General features: G+C 39.2%; 1 protein-coding gene across 9 annotated transcripts in view; it reads left to right on the top strand.

Annotated features, from left to right (window-relative positions):
- The first annotated feature begins 4678 nt into the window (after positions 1-4678).
- Positions 4679-20666, top strand: part of CHD2 (chromodomain helicase DNA binding protein 2) — a 96159-nt gene continuing 80171 nt past the window's right edge. For 6 of the 9 annotated variants that reach the window (XR_004002249.1, XR_004002250.1, XM_030577138.1 and 3 more), the window contains exons 1-2: positions 5152-5243; positions 5579-5707. Coding sequence is in view for 6 of the 9 variants with exons in the window: in XM_030577138.1 (XP_030432998.1) it covers positions 5646-5707 (62 nt within the window). In the remaining 3 variants the exon portion in view is untranslated. Of the gene's footprint in view, positions 5244-5578; positions 5708-20666 lie in introns of those variants that run through there. The other 3 variants (XM_030577136.1, XM_030577135.1, XM_030577142.1) reach the window with 3 other exon arrangements.

Genomic DNA, 20666 nt, shown 5'->3' with positions numbered 1-20666 from the left:
CTAAAGTAGAAATACCACTTGAATTTAAAAAACAAAACAAATCAATAGGTATGTGAGGTTGAAGATGGAAGATCCTGTGATTTGAATATTCTGCCTACCCTCAACTTGTTACCTATATGATGCAACAACGACAAGTTGAATCTAAATAACTGCTCCTGTATTCCACTTACATGGAATAGAGGTACATAATATATCTGAAATGGGAGGAAAAATAAGTTCATCCATATAGGAATACTGGGATATGAAACCTAGTAAATGGCAAATCGTTAACCCGGAACAGACTTCTATAAGGACTTCATAGTTAGATTTTACATAGTTTGACAGGATATTTTGAAGTGAGAATAGTGGCACTTGAATGATGAGGCAAAACACTCAATTCTACTGTCTTTTTTTTGTAATTAATTTTTGCAGCCCTTCTTACCTGGAAAGGTTATGCCTGGAGGGTTTTTTTTTAAGGGACTAGATAGTGGTAGAATTGGCTGTAAAATTAAACTGCGTGTTTAAGTTAAAAAGCCACATTCAAAAGAATAAATCGAAAGAAGGAAATAAAAGGTCACAAATGTAAAATTAGAATGCAAATTCACTATTGAGGAAACAATTATTAAAACCATTTCTTGTACAGTTCAGAGGGTTTTGCCTACAGTGAGCACTTCGTTGATGGCTTGTAGGCGTTGAGTTTTTTTTGTTCTGCCATTTAGTTGTTTCCTGTTCTTAAGGTTTATGTTTATATGGGTGCAAATAGCAGTTTAAAGAAGTACCTTAGTTTTTGTCTATGGACCACATTTTGTTCGTGTTTCAGTAGCAGTGATGTAATTTAAAGTCAAGAGGCAAGATAACTTGATCTGTTGGGCCAAATGTCCCACTTCTAATGGCAGTCATAATAATGCTTCATCTAGACACTTCTAACTTTGTCACTGATCTGGTGCCTTAAGCCCTGTTGCTGCTTTATGAAGAGCAAACTTTGAATACATGGCTGGAGGAAGCATGGTTGGAGAGTGACATTAAACTGGTTGTGTTGAAAGCAATGAGACAAAGCAGTGTAATTTGCATAATTTCATCTGATTTTGGACACATTGGCTCATCCAGTAGCTACTGAAATGATCACTCCGTCTGTTTTCTGATATTTAGTCACTTTAAAATGGCCATCACCATAAGTGTTTCTCTTTCTAGACTAGAAGACTAGAGCCAAGATGGCACAACTTTTGCAATTTCTGTTGACTTTAGTCAACGCCTTCATATAGTAACCTCGCTTTCATACCTTTGGCATTATTGTGTTTGATTACTTGTGTGTGTTAAGCAGAGAGAGGGACATAGTTGAAAATTTCATATAATAGCAAAAAATTAAGCTTAGTTTCAACTTGATTTGAGACTTTGGCTAGAAGTACTTGTGTTTTACATTAACTTTAGTAGATAGGTCAGTCCAGTAAAGTTTGTCACCAGAGAAAAAATCCCTCTGTATTTGAAAGTATCCCTCTGTATTTAATTTAATAGTTCCCTATGCAAAATTTTTGTACTGAGTTCATTATGCTCTAAAGGTTTCTTGAACTCTTATTTTCCCCTGTAGTATTTATTTGTATTTTTGAAAACTGTTACATGTCATGCTGCCGGATGTGCTCATGTTAGTTGGTGAAAAAGCAGGTGTTCTGGCATGTATAATTTATATTGAATCAAATTCATGAAGGCTTAGTTCTAAAATTCAGGTTTAAAATGCCTTCAAGGTACATAGCTGAATGTTGTCTGTTTAGTTTAAGGATAAATTATCTATATTCCAACAGCATTTTTCTTTTCAATTTTTTTATAAAGAGTCAAGTCAGATGAAGAGTGTCAAATGGAGTCTACGAATGGGAAACCAAGATGGCAGTTCCACTGTTGATTGAGAGGTTGAGGAAATGGACTAATGAATGAGTACTGTGATATATCCATCCAAGGCAGGGACACTTTAACATGGACTTCAGTGTTACTAAACCAGAGAAGATTTGGGTTTGTGATCATCCTACCAAAATGGACTTGAATTTCTAAAGGGTGTTGTACAAGTGTACAGAAAAGTGATCCGTTTTTGAGGGATGGGTGGCAAAATTTTATACTCCAAGAAATGTATATTTAACAGGGGAATTAAGTTGATATCAGGTATATTACTGCCTATTTGGGCAAAATGTATTGTTATGCTGTTTTTAAGTGATTTATTTAATAAATGTTTTTTTACAATTTATTCTTGGTTTGTCTTTTTCCTGGCTGAAAAACACTTAATGTATTGATGTTTAGGTGCATTAAATTTCTTTGATCATTGGACTCTGAAAATGAGAAATATTTTTAAAGCTGGTAAATACTGAGGGCTTTTTAAGCTTTATGAAATACTTCATTTGAAATATGGCTATATTTGGTTTCAAAGACTCCTCAGTTTGTCTCAAGGTTCAATATTTTATTTTTAGTTATCCGTGGAGTTAAAATGTTCAGTTTTTTAATTTTGTTCAGTACTTGGTCAGTTGTCAAAGCTGTTTTGTTAAACTTTCTGAAGCTATCATAGGATGGTACAAATTTCAAATATATTGACAAACTAGGCAACAAAATGCATGGTCATTGGCTTGCAATGAAGGGTCATCCTGAACTATCTTTGTTTTTGTTTGTGTGGAGAGGTGTGTATACAAAATCTTTATAGTGAACTTCAAATGAGATGCCTGAACAACTTCTTTGCTAAATTTCATGTGCTTTGTGTTGGAAACTTCTGTTACATTTTGGATTGATTTAAAAAAAAAGTACACCATTCTAAAAATTTTTACTTCAGTGGAGTTGAGTACCTTGGCTTAATGAGTGTTTAAACCAATCTATTTAAAATGGAGTAGAATTAGTCTGTACAAGTGTCCAGTACAGTTCATAGCCATCCTGTATACTGTGAATTTCTTGTTGACTTAATTCCTTACAAATAAGTGTTAAGTGGAGTTATTTGATCGATCTTGTTACTAGATTAAAAACACCAAAGTTAATCTATGTGAAGTATTTTTAAAAGTCAGTTATTGTTCAAAAATCACTTTGCCACTTACAAGAAATGTACGTTGTTGGTCAACCGTTGGCTACAGAGAAACAATTTTATACTTAAATTTCATCTTGAGCAGGTAGCCCAACTTTTTTCTCCTCACATTTGAATACCAGGACAGACCTGGTGTTAATTGAGATAATCTGGACAAATTGGATCTCCAAATGACGAATATTGTAGATTTAGCATGAGATATGTTCAGCTGTCATTCATTGAGATAAATTGTTGGAAATCTTCATTCTTAAACATATGATAATGGCTGTTCATAACTGTTTAATCTTGTAGTGTTGAATGTACACACTTAACTAGCCAGTCTTGTTTCTGCCATTTATAATATGGTGCGGTTGAGTATTACTGTCTAAAAATGACTGAATATTAAAACTAATAGATTTTCTTTGTACTGTTAAAGTTCAGTTTGGAATTAGTGCTCTTTTTGGATTGTAATTTATTTTTTTAAAATTTGTGCTGCGTGCACAGAGGGTCACTAGCTTTCTTCTATATTTATATAATCACTCCCCAGTCAATATTGCACTATTTTGGTATAGCGCATCAAATTTACACAGCCCTCATTTTACTGCATTGAAGAGACAGGGTGGATTGACTGAGGGAAAGAATGGGAAGGATATGGGGGAGCTGAAAAAAAATAACTTGGGTTTTACTGGTAGAACTTGCTAGTGGCCATTGGTTGGGATAATGTACCATTTCTGATGCACTTAGTATAAAGCCCAAATCAAAACTTTACCAAAAAATCAGAACACTGATGCCTGATTCCAGTATCTTGTAAAACGGATAATAAATGTGTGAAAAGCTTAGGTGAGGCTTCTAGTTGGTTATCACTTTTACTTGTTGGGGGAGGAGTGGTGTGCATAAGGGTATCTCTTGTGTTTAGATCCCTTCCAATTCCTCAGTGAATGGTGTTTTCTCTGCCAGGACATATCTGAAATTTTACATGGCTTGTAATAAATAATTCTGGACCTTGAATTCTACATTATTGTAAAAAGTCCACTTTAGGATGCTAAGATCTATTATAAACACTAATGGGTTAAGAAATGGACAATACTCAACCTGGGTGCTATATTTTTTTGCAATAGTCTCTTCAGTTAATGAATTAAAATAACATAGCTATGTTATTTTTGCTCTTCTCAAGAACCACTAGGGAGGCGCTGTTGAGTTGAAAGGGTTACTGTCAAACTGCTTTCTTTAGGGTGTAGTGACTTTCCACTTTTCAATCTTAAATTATAGGTATTGAGTGACAAGAGAAGGGATTATTGATTGAAGATAGATATTTTTTGATTGAATTTTTAAAAAAAAATTGCTACCCCTTGGGTGGGGTTGACTTCCAAGGAGGGTTGTTGCTCAAATCTGGCTATTAGTCCCTCTTCCATTCTTTCAAAATGGCTTGTTACAGCACCACTTCCTGTCCAGGGAGGAAGTAATTTTAGCCCATGGACTGAAATATTTAGCAAATCTTTAAAACAAAAGAAACAAATTACATTTCTTTCAGGCTTGAAAAGGGTGTCTGAGCCAGATGGGGTTAAGGTGCCCCCTCAGATGGGGTGGTTTGAAGAAGCCAAGGATGTGGGGGGATGACAGGCACCCTTTAGGTGGAGGCTCTCTCTTTTTTTTGGTAGAAATGAAGGGGTGGGTCTATGGTACATCACCTGAGTTGTGGGGTAAATGTAGAGTGTCAATCAAAGGCAGAGCTCAGAGCTGGGAAGGAGCTCTAGATGGCGGCTGTGGCTTAGAGAGAGCGCGCTGAGCTCCGTGCCTTCCCAACACTTTACGCAACTTTCCCTAACTTTTGGGCAGCCTCAGGGGGCCCCCAGAGTCCCTTATCTGTTCTAGGCACGAATCGGGGGCTAACTGAGCCTTTTTCGGGCAGAAAAGCAGCTTTGGAAGGCTCTCTTTTCGTGCCTTGCTGGAAAGAAGCAGCCGTGGAGAGAGCCCAGGTCGTTGTTTTTCCAGCTTAGAAGCCATGGCGTACCTCCATTTTTGTGCGCTCTCCTAATGAGCTTTTCCCCCGGACATTTTTTGTACTAATTATCGCTGCTTTTGCTTTCACAGCAGTATATTTTTGGGGGTTATAATCTATTTATTTTTTTATTATCTAAAATATATAGTTATCGTTTTACCTCCAAATATTTTGGATCTGATGTTTTTCCACTACCCGAAACTAATATCGGCTTGGTCCTGGCGGTGGTGCATGGATCAGGTAGGTGGGCAATTAATATTATTATTTTTCAGATTTCTGCCGTTTTTTAGTACTTTGACTTTTCGACCGATTTGAGCTGTATTGGGAATGACGCAATAAAATACAGAGATTTTTGCTTCCTCTGTTACTTTGGGAAAGTTTGCAGGATGCTGCTCTGGGCTGTTTCTCTTCCAATTTTTTCTTTTTAAAATGAATATTGTTTTAAATGTCCGTTTTCCTGTGCTGATCAGTGTTATGTATTGTTATAACTATCATTGCAGCGTCAGGACTTTGTTCTTGATAATGAAAGCTACTGAAACAAACTGGGACCTTACCTTTCTTTCAACTTTTGACAGTAAATACCTGGGCACAGGACATCAAAGCAAACACAGATACCCCCCTTTAATATTTAAGAATTAAAAGATGATGAGAAATGAGGACAAAAGCCAAGGAGAGGAGGGTTCAGTACACAGCAATGCATCGAGGTATGATCTATCAACTTTATTTTATTTTTTGAAAATCTCTGAATACAGTGTTTACCTTAACAGCTTTGGTTTACTATCCATACTTAAGACAAAATATTTAACTGATTTTGATTCCTTCTTTAAGGAATGACCTTGAGATTGTTAATATGCCACACCCTAATTTTTTTTGGTAGCAATTTCTGAAAGTTGTGTTGTGACTTAAGGGCCCATGTCAGAGTCAAAAGGTAATGTACCTTAATTCAAGGTAGCCCCTTTCTCTGTTAGGCTTTTTCAGTTTCTGAATTTCAGTTTTTAGGTTTTTTGTTCTGTGAAAAACGACCTTGTCGGTTTAGCCATTGCTGCATTGCACCATTTTACATACAAGGCAAATTTTTCTTTGAAGAATCTCAGAAGTCTAAACTTTAACTGAGGGCCATACAGAAGCCTAGTAGTAGTAAATTATAGTAAATAGACACTAGAGAAACTTACCTGAATGAAAAAAAGTTCATTTTAAAATATAAACTAAAAAGTGCCTGTTTGATTGATGCTCCTTACTTTATATTTTATTTGGGCTTACAGAACTTTGATACTGTTTAGGTATTTTAGGATATTTTGATACAATTTAACCAAACTTTCCCCTGGTGGTGATAGTATTTCATGTTTATAAAATCTAAACTAGGATTGTTAATGGGAACCTTGGTGTCCTTTCATTGCTTGTTTTGTATATTTTTGCTCAGAATGTGTGTTTACTTTTATGTCAAGTAATGATATTCTTTTCAGATACTTTATAAATTTAACTTTGATTTGAGGAAGAGTACAGAATGCTGAAAATACTGCTAACATTTGATAGACTTACAACAACATTAAGTCCTTTGTTTTGTTCTTCATTTAGCTTCTAACATTGTATCTTAAACAATATGCTGGCTTAATCTAACACTGAAGTCTAAAAACTTTGCATTGCTCTTCACTGGATTGTCAATACATTACATTTTGCCTATTTATGTTAACTTTTATTAAATCATGGCCTGTTCATTTTTCCTTGAGTATCTTTTAAGTAATTGTCAATAAAATGAATTCTAAAACTCTTTGGTATCAATATGTGCACTATGTAAGTTTATCAAATGTATGAATAAGATTCTTGTTCCAGTAATATTTGACCTATTCTTGAACATTATATGAACTTGAAATATCGTCGTAGAAGCACATTCATGACCACGTTATTTTGTTAGAACCTTTTAAAACTTAGTTTTGCATGCTAATCAGGAATGTTTTTAAATTGCAATGTAATAAAAGGTGTTAAAATGGAAATAGGTAAGTTTATTTGATTTAAAATGGGTATTGTTAAATTGGTTTAAAAAAAACACTGAATCATACACACACAGTATATACAAGGACTTGTATTTTTTAAAATGTTTGACATATTTTCAACCTTAATTATTAGGTGGTAATTATGTTTAAGTGCAGCTGCAAAAATCCTGACTTTGTCAAGAAAAGTTGGTTTGCTTTTTAAATCTAAATGTCACTGAAAAATGTGGACGATCAGTAGTAAGAGCAACAGAAATCATAATAAATACATTTTAGGAGTGTAGGAACATATGCCAAATAAAATGAAGACCAATAACTGGATATAATGGGTGAATAATTGGGATCACACAGACACAACTCTTGATTTTTTTTTTGTTTCTGTCCCAAGGCTATAATATTTGCATAACATCACGTGTAATTTTGCTCTTTTGTAGCAAAGATCATGTGTCTAGCATCATTGATTGAGCCATGTGTTACACCTGTTGTATTAAATAAAAAGTAAAACACTTAACATTTTTTCCTCCCCTTTTTCCCATACTTCACCAGAATAAACTTACTGCTGGTAATATCTACTCACCTGGAGTGTGGGAGCAATTGAACAGAGCGTATTTATAAATGAGCCTTATTTTCTGAGCTGAGTCAGTTGAATGTCTAAAATACTTTGCTTTCTAAGGTTGACTTTAAGATACAGGGGAAATGATTTCTAGGAAGTAAAGCCTTCAGCTTGTTTTACTGCAACCCTGAAACACATTGATGTCTGCACAGATCATGCTTCTCTGACTTGACTCCCCTCTCACAATTTTGTTGGACTAGCTTAGAAGCATTAGATAATGTGTGAAGTCATATTACATAACCATGCCTTGATTGGAGGTTACAGTAATGAAAATGGATGGGTGAGGTGGATATGAGTGACTGGTGCCACTGATCTGCAAAATACAGATGGGAAACAATGTATGTGTTTGGTAGAGAGTCCATTAGTATAATGACTAGGGAATATGACTGGAATTGAGATTCCTGAATTTCCAGCCCTAGGAAAGAAGAAAAAAAACCCAATCCTTATCTGAACAAACAAACACTCCTCTGAGAGTTGACTTGAAACAGAAATTATTCCTGAGGGGTAATCGTGTTAGTTTAACTCTTACAAAAAGTTTAGAGTCTGTATATATGTAGGCCTTTCTTGGGACCTTTTGAATCAATAGAAGGGGGAAGGGGATAGCTCTGTGTTTTGAGCATTGGCCTTCTAAACCCAGTGTTGTGAGTTGAGCCCTTGAGGGGGACATGTAGAGATCTGGGGCAAAAATCTGGAGATTGGTCCTGCTCTGAGCAGGGAGTTGGACTAGATGACCTCCTGAGGTCCCTTCCAACCCTGTTGTTCTATGATTCTATGAAACATCTCTTCTTCCTGTATTTCAGTATACAGACAGTAACCCAATTGTCAAGCTTTCCAAGTTAACTGTTACTCAATTTAACTTGATTCACCCAGGTTGAAAGCTGGGATGTTGTCAATAACTCAAAATTTTGAACAATGGAACAAAATGTTGGCAGTAACGTTTCTTTAAAAAAAAATTCTTGCATCTTCTGCCTTTTCTAATGCATTTTTTTAAAAAAAAAGCAGATGTGAAGAGCAGTTGCACAATAAATTTTGACTGCAACATTAACTTCACAAATACCGGTATCTGAAATACAAATTAAGATAAAATAAATCTAGGAATTGCCAATCCTGTACAACAGTAGTATAAATAACAAAAAATAAAGACACACACCATATAGATCCAACTTCTGCATAAATCCCTTGGAATTTCTTCATTGCAGTTACCTTATAGCCCTAACCATAATGAAATGGACATGGCTTGTATTTTTATTATGTAGGAGATGCAGAAGCTGTACAAACAGTTGTATTTTCTTCCAGCTTGCATTTCGTGTTATAAAGTACAATCTGGAAATATTAGTTCTGTGTGAATGGATGTAGACCTGCTTTCCATTGAGAACTTTGAAGTTTTAGATCTGTAATCTGTTGTCCTCTTGGCAAAGGGCTTCTTTTGTAGAACTGAACTGCAGAATGCAGCAGACTTTGTAGAACAGAACACATTTCGTTTGTGGCAGCCATTTTATGAAGTAGTTTCATATAAAAGGATTTTATCTGGGGAAAATAAAGAAGTGAAACAGAAATTAACACCTCAATCTGGTTTCATCAGCAATTAGTATTTCTTGTCTTGTTAATGCTCAAAAGGAAACTAGTCACTCTTGGAAGGAAGGAAAAATGATTAAACGGCTGGGCATTTTGGTGCAGGTCCAGTTCAGTCACAAAATGGCTGTTCCTTTGTGCCGCATAGCTGACAGACATACTGCATTGCACTGTGTGTACTCTGAAAACAGCAGGAAGTTGCTGGTGGGGAGTTCAAAGGCCATCTTGTTTTTGCTGTGGAATCTGATTGGCTGTTAGCTCTCTTGGTAACAGGACAGTCAACACTCTGTGGAAGCAGAGCTCTGCCTTCTAGTGATGTCAGCATAAGCTTGCTTTTCAGAACCTCCCCCACTCTTGGCAAGAGAGCGATTGCCTGCTCAGCCAGCAGGGAAAACAGCGTTTGCATGCACAGCATTCATTCCAGTGTGAGTGTGTGCATGCGTGCAGTAGATCTACAATGAATTTTCTCACATCCACTTTATGGACGTTTCTAGTAGATTTTTTTTCCCTTGATTTTTTTTTTTTAAACTTGGGATACCCTTTAACCATTTAGTGTTCCTTGAACAGCTGGACATTTTTTATAACTTTACAAATCTTAAATGGATGAAGCCCCATTTCCCCACTTGCCCCGTAAATGTGTAAAATGCTTTGAGCGAGGTCACATTTTACTCCTTTTAAGAAAAACATAGGACAAGCAATGCTGGACATGTTTAAAATGTATTTTGTTAAGCATGTTCTGGCTACAAATTCCTTCTTTTTGGTTCTCCAGTTTACAATCTAATTGGTTGTTACTGTGAGTGCTTTTTACTTACAGAATTTGGTTCTTCATGGCTGTGCAGAGTTTTTCTGTTTTTTTAAACTTTTTAATCTTCCACTCACTTTTAATCTGAAGGGTTTTTAAAAAAACAAAACCAAGCAATCCATGCTATATCAGTGCAGAGGCAGAGAAAATAATGTGCAAGAAATTTGCTTTAGTTGTATTATGATGTAATCTACATGAAATACAAAGGGGGGAGGGTTCATTTTTATTTTAAGGAAGTAACATCTCATTACAAATACATGATTCAGATTTTAAACTACTGTATTTTCTTTTTTTGAGCTTCGCTAGAACTGTGCAAAGAATATACAGAATTCTTGTAAACTAACTGCAAGAAGTTAGAAATAGTTTTAAATATTTATGAACTGTTTCTTTAACGCTCAAAAACTTAATTCAGACTTCTTTGAAATAATCAAACACTGTATTCTCTAACTGTATTAGCCTGAGTGTATTATTTATCAAATGGAAGACAAGAATAAATAGATCAACTGTGTGATTTCATAATCCTACAGAAACTGTCTTCATTTATCACAGCCTACTAAGGGCTCATTTACACTAGAAAATTAAATCGACCCAGCTGCCTTGCTCAGGAGTATAAAAAACCTCACATCCCTGAGCAATATTTTAAGATGATTTAAGTCCCCTTGTAGATATTGCTTCTCTGCTCCCTGGAGCTAAGATCAAAGTGCTAGGTTGGTGGAAGAATCTATCTTTCAGGGAGGTGGGAATACCTGTGCCAGCAGGATAACTCCTCCCATTGGCATAGGTAATATAATTTTAACATTAGCTTTAATAATTTTTTTAATTTATCTACATTGAAATGCTACATTTGCATACTTGCAAGGTGTTCTGCTGTAGAGTTTCAAGTGTAGACACAGCCCTAAGCATGTTGCCCCATACTTTCTCTCATCCATACATAAAACCTCTTGCCTGAGTTTAGTGATGCTTTCAACACAGGCTAGCATTCACAGCTGGCGATATATCTTTAGAGCCTGGGTTCTGCTTTTACTTGTCATCCTGCCCATTGTGCAGTGAGGTCTAAATCAATCAAGTGCTGATAGTTCTCCCGTGCCAAAGGCCCTGCCTTTTTGCAGTTCCCCCTTCTGCTCAGGACAGATAAAGTCAGAGAGAGACATATCTTGGGTGTGCCCCCAGGAGTCTTAGAAGCACACAGGGGAAGTGCAGCACCAGGTGAGAACACTAACTCATTTCAGTGCTTGTGAGCTAGGCTGACCCAATGCCCAGAGCCAGACTAACTGCACTGAAGACATACACTCTTGCACCCACTACATTTTAAATGCTCTGGCATGATATTGAGTTGAGTGGGGGGGGGGGGTAATAGTGGCAAAGTGTCAATTAACAAGGGTATGTCTACACTTAAACTGCTCTAGCAGTACAGATGCACCACTGTAGTGCTTCAGTGTAGAGGCAGAAAGGATTCTACCATTGGTGTAGGTTGTCTACCTCCCTGAGAGGTGGTGCCTGGGCTGATGGAAGAATTCTTCCATTAATTTAGCACTGTCTGTGTCTCTCAAAAGTGGATTTTTCACACCCCTGAGAGAGGTAGCCAATGGAAGTGCCCAGTGTAGACCAGCCCTTAGAAACTGAATCATCAATCCCCTGAGCAATGTCATTCTAACCCCTCCCCCCACTTCCTTCAGTGCCTCTCACCTCTATTATATAGCGGCTGTTTGAAGAATGACAGGATACCTATTTGTTTAGCCATCTGCCTCTGAGATGTTTAAGTGTGAAGTGTTTTGCTAAGTATTGGATACTTTACAGCAGTGATTCTGAACAATTCATTGCTTGCTATTCCCCAACCCTGCCTCACCCAGAACCAATTCTGTATGTGACAGTGGAAAGATTCTGCCAGCTGTTTACTGCTCTAAAATATTTGTGAAGCTGTAAGTGTTTAGGCTTCCATGTGTTCCTTTTTTTTTTTCATTTTTAGGCATAGAAATATCAACATAATTCCTTCTATTTTAATATGTTGTAAAAACTATACTGGAGTTTGTAGGAACAGTTGGATGCTTTTTGTTCTGTGAGGGAGTCCCACCTCTTAACTGTGAATCTGCCACCTTTTCAGATCTCCTTTCATCATTACTGTATTTGGAGAGGTATGGCTGTCACACGATGTCTGCAGGGGATGCACATGAATAGATTATTGTCCAAACTCCTCCAGCCAAAACTGCCTTTAAAGATCACTTGTGATAGAATTGTACTGCAGACCCCCAGTGTCTGTGGTAAACCCATGTCTTCTGGGTTTTGCACTGGACACACAAATGTAACTGGCTGAAGTTTTAAACAATGAAGGGGGAAAGCCTAAATCCAAATTTTGCTAATTCTTTTAGAATTAGTCTTTAATATAAGACTTGTCAGGGTTTTGTGCACAATATAAAAAAAAAAGTCTCTTTCTAGCACATACTAAAATCAGTTAGCCATTTTGAGCGAAACACCGATTGCTGGGCATATTTCCCCTAAAGCATTTGCACATTCACTACAACTCTGTGTGGCTGACTACATAGAGTCCCTTTTGAACTGGCCATTGTGCTTCATGCTGACTGTGCTGACATGGATAAACAAACCTGCTAAAGTGGCAGTTAAAATGACTGAGTGATGTATGAAATAGCTGCTATCCTGCAGTCTCTTTCCTAAAGGGAACTGTGTTATCTAATCCAAGTATCAGAGGGGTAGCTGTGTTAGTGTGTATCCACAAAAACAACGAAGAGTCTGGTGGCACCTTAAAGACTAAGATTTATTTGGGCATAAGCTTTTGTGGGTAAAAACCCACTTCTTCAGATGCCACCAGACTCCTTGTTTTTATCTAATCCCAAGGGTCCAGATAGGCAAAAAGGCAGGCTACTAGATATTCTCATCTTCCATTATGCACTGGTATTATAACAGAGGCTTTCCCCTGGCCCTACCCCCGCTGTTCCCCCTCCCTTGCAGCCTCAGCTCACTGTGCTGCTGGCACAAAGCTAGGGGTGGTGAGCTTCTGGTGCAGCAATGCTGCAGCGCCTGGCCTGACCTGGTGCTCTGTGCTGTGCAGTGCGTGGCTGGCTCCAGCTGGGTGGCGCAGCTGCAGCGCTGCCAGCCACCATTGCTCTAAGCAGCGTGGCAAGGGAGCGGGCAATGGGGGTGTTGGATAGAGGGCAGGGGAGTTCGGGGTGGTGGTCAGGGGGCAGGGGTGTGGATAGGGGTCAGGTGTGGTCAAAAAGTCTGCCCACACCTGTATTATAAGGTTCTCAACAGTAGGTGCTGCATGAGTGGGAACAGTGAGGCAGTCACAACTGAGTTATATGCTGCTCTTGGTGAACATTAAACACATTAGTACTTTCAGACCCCACCACATCCTTGGGGAAGGGGAGATCCGTCTCTCAGAGCCCTGAAGTCTACCATTTCACTCAGGGTGAACTGGGAAGAGTCTGTCTTTGGAGTTTCTCAGGGCTGGTCTGTGCTACCACTTAAGTTGATGTACCTTACATTACTCAGGGGGTGTGTGAAAGTCCCCCACCCCCTCCCCGAGTGACGCAAGTTACAGCGTCCTAAAAGCAGGCCACACTGGTGCTGTGTCGGTGGGAGACATGCTCTCGCTGACATTACTTCGCCTCTGTGAGAAGCAGATGCTATTATGCTGACAGGAGAGCGCTCTCCCAGAGAGATCTGCTGCAACTTACAGTATGGTATGCAACTTACGGTTCCAGTTTTGATGAAGGCAAAGCTGTTTATCAGACAGTTAGTGTCAAATAATGAAGAGATTGGGCAGAAACAGTGTGACGGTACCTCAAATGCTGCTTTTTAGTGTGATCATTTTCCCTTCAGTCTGTAAATCAGAGGTGGGTGAACTACAGCCTGTGGGACCCTAGTGCTTGGCCCCTGAGCTCCTAGCCCCTCCCCTGCTGTTCCCCCTCCCCCATGGCCTCAGCTTACTGCGCTGCTGGTGCAATGCTCTGTGCTGCTGGGCAGTGCAGTTGCCGAGCTGCTGCCTGTCCTGATGCTCTGGGTGGTGCAGCTGTAGCGCCCCTCCAGGCAGCATAGTAAAGGGGGGGGCAGGAAATGGAGGGAGGGTTTGGATAGAGGGCAGGGGAGTTCGGAGTGGTGGTCAGGAGCCGGGGGTATGGATAGGGGGCGGGGATCTTGAGGGAGCAGTCAGGAAGGAGATGGGGGTTGGATGGAGCGGTGGGGGGGGAAGTCAGGGTCAAGGGTGGTTGGATGGGGTAGGGGTCTGGGGGGGCAGTCAGGAAGGAGAGGTTGGATGATATGGCGGGGGGGCAGTTGAGCGGGGGGACTGGGTGTAGTCAGGGAACGGAGCAGGGGGAGGTTGGGGCAGGAGTCTTGGGGGGGCTGTCAGGAAGCAAGAAGCTGGGGGGGGGGTCAGATAGGGGGTGGGGGCCAGAGCATGCCTGACTGTTTGGGGAGGCACAGCTTCCCCTAACTGGCTCTTCATACAATTTTGGAAACCCAGTGTGGCCCTCAGGCCAAAAAGTTTGCCCGCCCCTACTCTAAATCTATGCCTATAATGGTGAAAAAGACAATACATCTTTATAAAGGAAGATGAAAAAGAAACATCGCAAACCTAAAGTCAATTAGCAGCTCTTAAAATAGGACTCTGCTCTGAAAAGGGACTAAAAATTATGTGGATTTTCATGTTGGTGTCTCAATAATCCCTATAGCAAATATGTTCCATTTTCCAAGATAATGAATACACTTTTGAAATGTAAGCCCTGCAAAGTTAAGATGGTTTTCCTTCTAATATGTCATCATAAGTAATAAAGTTACTGCAAGTCAAATGAGGCATTCAGTGACACATAGGTGACTGAAATTTCATAAGCAATTCTCTTCATACTTCAGAAGAAATATGCAGCTCACTCCCTTCTGGGAAATGGTTCTGCCGTGTGACATGAGTAAGAAGCAGTAAAAATAGACCATATGATTCAGAAGGGCACAAAAGGAGCAGATTTGTGCAAGAAGGTGCCATTTATGAGGTCATTTTTCAGAGTAGAGTCCTGCTTTAACTTTGTCTAATATGAATAAGACCTGGTCAGAGGCAGCGAGTTTGAATGAAAATTCTACATTGTATCAAAATGCACTTCAGAACTACTCATACAAACCCTACTTTTGCTGTGCCTTTAAGGACAGCAGTTCAGAATTTGTTTCTGTTGTGGGTGAGAGACTTCCTTTGTATTAAAGCTCTTTTTCATGGGCACGCTGCTCATTTTTATTAGTGCATCTTTACTAGATAAGCAGCATCTCCTGTTTTCTCTATCTTTTGGCCTCTACACAACTCTACAAGTGCACCTCACTTTGTAACCTGCAACACCCCCTGCTATTCCAGTCCTGAACAGAATGCTAGTTTTGCTATATTATGTAAATGTAGGTGTAGTGTATATAATAGATTTATAAAATCGGTCAGTCCAGGATATCCCAACATACTTTACAAAGCAGAGAACTTTAGAGAGAGGTATGCAAATATGAACCATTTATTTAGCTCAGTAAGTGCTTGTTCTGGAGCCTTAGGTGTTAAACCTATCTTGGAGAGAGGGAGACAGTGTTGGCCAAAAGATGGTGCTTTCACTTAATGCTTCACAAAAAATCTCTTGAAAGCTCAGCTTTTCTGTGAACATCGATCTCCAGCTAGCCTTGAAACTGGAACAAGGATGGTGACAGCTAGGATGCCGGTTGTGAGCATATAGTTCTTTAATAATTAGTTGTATTCTAGTAGCACCACAAAGACCCTATTGCTGGGTGATATACAAACAAAATAAAAAACATAGGCAGTAATTTACAGTCTCATCAGTACTGGTCATTAGAGCTGGTACTAAAAGTCTATTGTTGTTTGCTTAACATGTTCTGCTATAACCTGCTATTTTTAGATGCTTATAAATTTGCCAAACTTTAACAATTCTGTTAGAAATTTTCAATACTTCCTCTCTCTTTCACACTGTATTTCTTCTGAAAGTTTCAGCAAAAATGGTTTAGCTTTTACTGAAAATGAAGTTGGGCAAAATAGGTTTTCGGGGTTTTTTTAAATACATTTTTCTTGAAAGGGTGTTGGACACTCCATCCTGTGGAGCAGGAACTGGATATTTGGAGGGGGCAAACTAGGTTGCCTTTTGTTGTGCTCATGAACATCATCCACATTTTCTCAAGTTAGCCTCTGGAAATCACATTTTGTACATGCTCTGTAGAGGCTTGCTCCTAAAAATCTCTGAAGACTCCATTTACACCAAGCATGCTTGAGCTCCCTCCTCCTCTTCTCTTTCCCCCTGTCCCTCTCTTTCCCCCAGCTTCATCTGTACCAAACATGCTCATAGGTGCAAAGCTAGAGCAAAAGATGAAATGCAGGCCCTCACATAGTGAAGAGAAAGAGCTGAAGCATTCCTTTCTTTTGGTGTGTACTTCACAACCCATGTTATTGAGCAACGCCTCACACCCTTGCCTTAGGAGGCAGGCAAGTACATTTACCTTATTTTACAGATCACGTACCTCAGAGTTTGCATAAGGTCAGGTCAGGCTGGGAATAAAACCTTCTCTAATTGGGGTAGTTCCAAGTCTCATCCACTTTCTCAAGCTGCCTTTCATGCTCCATGTATCCCAGGAATATGCTTAGTTGTGCTGTCTGTAACCACTAGACCACATTCCTCTCCAGAATCAGGAATAGAATCCAGGAATCCTGATACTCAACGTTTTGCTACTGTCTACCAAATAGCTGTGTAAGCCACTGGAAAAATGTGTGCTGCTACATCTGGTGAATGGTGCATGGTCAGGATAATAGCTTGTTGCTGCTACATGTTACACCATTAGCTCAAATGAAGAGGTGTGAAGTGTGGTTTGGGGTTTAAACACTACTGATGAGGGAGAACAATATGATTTTATATGATCAATCTTATCACTTTGCCTTTTTTAAAACCTAGGAAATGACACACAAACTGTTTCAAAGAAACAAACAAAAACCAAGGCAAAGAGGTAAAGTCAACCACTCAAAAGTTAGGAAATGCTAGAACTAAGGTTGCAGAGGGAGCTTTAATTTGACTCCTTTGTGTATATGCTGGAAAGTAAGCTGCCTTCTTCAAGTGCTGTCCCTGTCTCTACTTCAAGTGTCTGTGCATTTTTGCATTCTTGTGGGGTTTTTTGGGGGGAGGAAGAGGCCTCAGTTTCAGATTTTGCCCCAGACTCCCCAAAAACCTCTCTGTGGCCCTCTGAAAACATATTCCTCACCTTCACTCTCTAGTTTCATCATGCAAAGAAATTTGGGGTGCAGTTTATCTATATCTATATATATATTAAAAAAAACAAACTACAAAATTGTGTTGTATTGCCCAGCTGTAAAATGGTAGAGCAGTCGTCATGACACCCAAGCCCTGCTACAATTTTCTTGCAGATTTCTGAAGATGCATTGTTGCGAAAAGGTGACGCAGTAAGGTCCTATTGTTGCTGTTAAACTAGTTCTTTCTTAAACATAGGATTATTTCCTTTTATTCTTCAGCAGTGGGTCAGTTTTTCCCAGATCAGAAATATTTGCCTCATGAGTAAAGAGTTACAGTCTGGAGTACATTGCGGAAATGTGGAATCATCTTTTCTGAGTCTTGGTGGATCTAGATGTGTAGATACACTCCCCATAAAGGGGCCAGCCCAGCTCACACTTAGTATTTGTCCTTTGACTTCAGTGGATGCTGGGTTGGGTCCAAAGTGATTTTCAGATATATTCTTCCCCATAGTGTACTTGAAAGTTGCCTTACTCTGGTGCCCATTTTTAGTGTCCAAAAAGGATTCTCTCTCGGACTTTAATCTCTTAATTCTGTACAGCTCTAAAGATTAACAAGCACATACTTGCATCTGATGAAGTGGGTTATAGCCCACGAAAGCTTATGTCCAAATAAATTTGTTAGTCTGTAAGGTGCCACAAGGACGACTCGTTGTTTTTGCTGACACAGACTAACACGGCCACCCCTCTGATTCCAAACACATACTCTTTGCCTATTGGCTGGAGTATATTTGCTTCCAGATATTGTCGGAGATGGTTAGAATGAACTTTTCTTTCTAATACTTTAAATTTATTTATTTAATTAAAATATGAAAGTAAAGGTGGTTCTTGACAAGCATGTGCCCTTTGTTTCAATAACAGGTTTCAGAGGGTTTTAAAAAGGTAATTGCTTGCCACAATCTTAGAAAATGAAGAAATATGACATACTTAGCTGCAGTATTTTTAGCAAGTGTATATTCATGTACATACATACCTGCAAACGTGTGGCTGATTCCTCTCTCTAAAGAAGTGACAGTTTTGAGATTTCACTATTCTTAATCCTTATTTGCATTATGGGTATTACCCACAGTGTGGTAGATGTGGTCTCCGCCCCGGAAGAGGTCAGAACTGACAAACAAAGGGCTGCAGGGAGGAATAACAGGTATTCTTAAATAAATATAAATTATGCCACCTGGACCTCAACCCAGCCATTATTGTTGTTTGACTTCTTGTAGCCAGTGCTAGTAGAGCTGTTTGAAAATGTGACACCCTCCCTCCTCCCAATTTTAATTTTCAGTGGAATACAAAAGTATTTCGGCCAAACATTGAAATATTTCAATTTGGAAATGCTGCCACTTCACCTTCTGGGGGTTGTAGTTTGGGCCTGCAAGCTTCTATTCTCCTTTCTAGACTGCACTCCCAGGTTGGACTGCATTTCCCATAATTCACCCCATAGTCCCCTCTTAGAGAGGGGAAGCGGGTCACCATGGGAGTCCCTTGCCAGGGTGCATTTATGGGAGATGCAGGCCAGCTGAGGAGCCTGGCTAATAGAGAATGAGGACATGAAGCAACTGAATTACAGCTCCACGAGGAGGCACCTGGTCAGTATGTCCAAATGGAAATATTTCAGTTTTTGAGTGTTTGAATTTTTGGCTAAAAATTGAAAATTTCCACAGAAAGCAGGTTCTTTTCTTGAAAAATGTTGTCTTACTGAAAACTCAATTTCCCCACAAAAAACGGTTCCAGCAGAAAATAGTCAACCAGCCCTAATTTCTAGTAAATGGGTCTAGAGTGGGCTAGCTTCAGGTGAAAGAGGAGAGGGGGTGGCATTAGGAATGAACTCCGTGAGGACATTCCAAGAGAAGTAGACAGATGGGGCAGGGAGCGAGGCAGAAGAGTTACGGCAGGGGGGCGATGTGCAAAGAGCGAGCCAATAAATAAGAAAGGCAAAGATGGGGAGAGCCTGGAAGGTGGTCAGGACAAGAAACTTGAACTTGAGGTGATGACAAAATGTAAGGATTTAAGGTGATGTGACATATTTTGAGTACAGGCACATAAAATGATCTTAGCAAGACCTGTGTTTTGTGTGGACTAGAAGTGGCGGCACAAGCAGCGGGGGTGTTGGAGAGAAAAATGACGAAGTAGCTTGTCTTGTTTTTCCAGTTCGCCTAGGACAGAGCGGGGAAAAGGGGTTAACAGCTTCTGAATTTCATATTCCTCCCACTTTTAAAGCCAAACTGAAGTAGGTAAAACAGATTTTAATGAGCTCATCTTTAAACATTACTTAGAAGTTGGTCATTTCTCTTCTCCAGGTTTTGAAATCATCCCTTATAGCTAATTTTTTTTCTTTTGATTTCAAATTCTTCCATTTTGAGACACAAAACAAACCAGAAATCACAAGAGCAGGGACAAACCATAAGATGGTGGAAGAGCAGTGTTCTAAAATGGTGACTGGAAGTCTGGCTGAGTGCCCAGCAGCACTGGAGGAATTTTTGGAGCAGTTTTTCATGCAGTGTTTCACTGCTGCCCTCTGCCAGCTCTTTGAGAAAATGCAGTTCTTTTCTCCAGTAGTGATTTGCTGCACTTAGGCAATTGACTGGGATGTATTTATTCACGACTGGCTGGGGATATAGTCTTTGTGGGTAGGAGACCTATATTTTACAGGAAGGAGATTTACTTTTTACAAGGCCTCATAAAATAATTCCTTTTAAAAATAGGACCCTTTTTATTTCCATATTTGAATCTTTTCTATTTATATGTGGCAAGATTTATGAATTTTATTGTATTGTGTCTATTGATAGCTACAGTGCAAAAGTACATTGGTTTTATGTAATTTTATCATAGTATTATATAATGATATTCTTGCTTCTGCCTTTTTTTAATGTACTGATACTGCAGAAATTAATCAGTCTGGACAAAAACAAGATGCATTTTGTTCTTTTATCATTTTATAAAAGGGGACAAATTAAAAACTACATTTCCCTCTTGGAACTGTGCCGACTCTTTTCTTCCAGTATTCTAGGCTGTTTACAAACAACGAACAAAAAGATCGTCTCTGTCCCATAGAGTTTGCAGTCTTATTTTCACAACTTTCTTTTTAGTTTGTTGTCGGGCCGGATGTGATGCCAGGATTGCTAACTTTAGTTGCCTTTCTTCCCTCTCTTTCATGTGCATAATCTGCTGTGTTGTAATGAATTTTTCTTCCTCGTTGGTTGGGTTGCAAGTGGGTTGAGGTTTGAGAGGCTGCGGAAATGGAAAATGAAACAAAAATATGATGCCTGCTACTAGCTCTAGGAGAGATGGGCACTGGATTTTTAATACAGCATGACCTCTGTTCTCTCCCTTTGGATACCCCTGGCACTACAAATCATATATGAATGAAATGTGTGAAAACACTTGGTATCTGTAGTTAAACTCACATACCTGATGA

Source organism: Gopherus evgoodei, chromosome 10 (assembly GCF_007399415.2).
Source record: "Gopherus evgoodei ecotype Sinaloan lineage chromosome 10, rGopEvg1_v1.p, whole genome shotgun sequence".
In the NCBI taxonomy this organism is placed as follows: Eukaryota; Metazoa; Chordata; order Testudines; family Testudinidae; genus Gopherus; species Gopherus evgoodei.
This window is presented reverse-complemented; position numbering and strand designations above follow the sequence as displayed.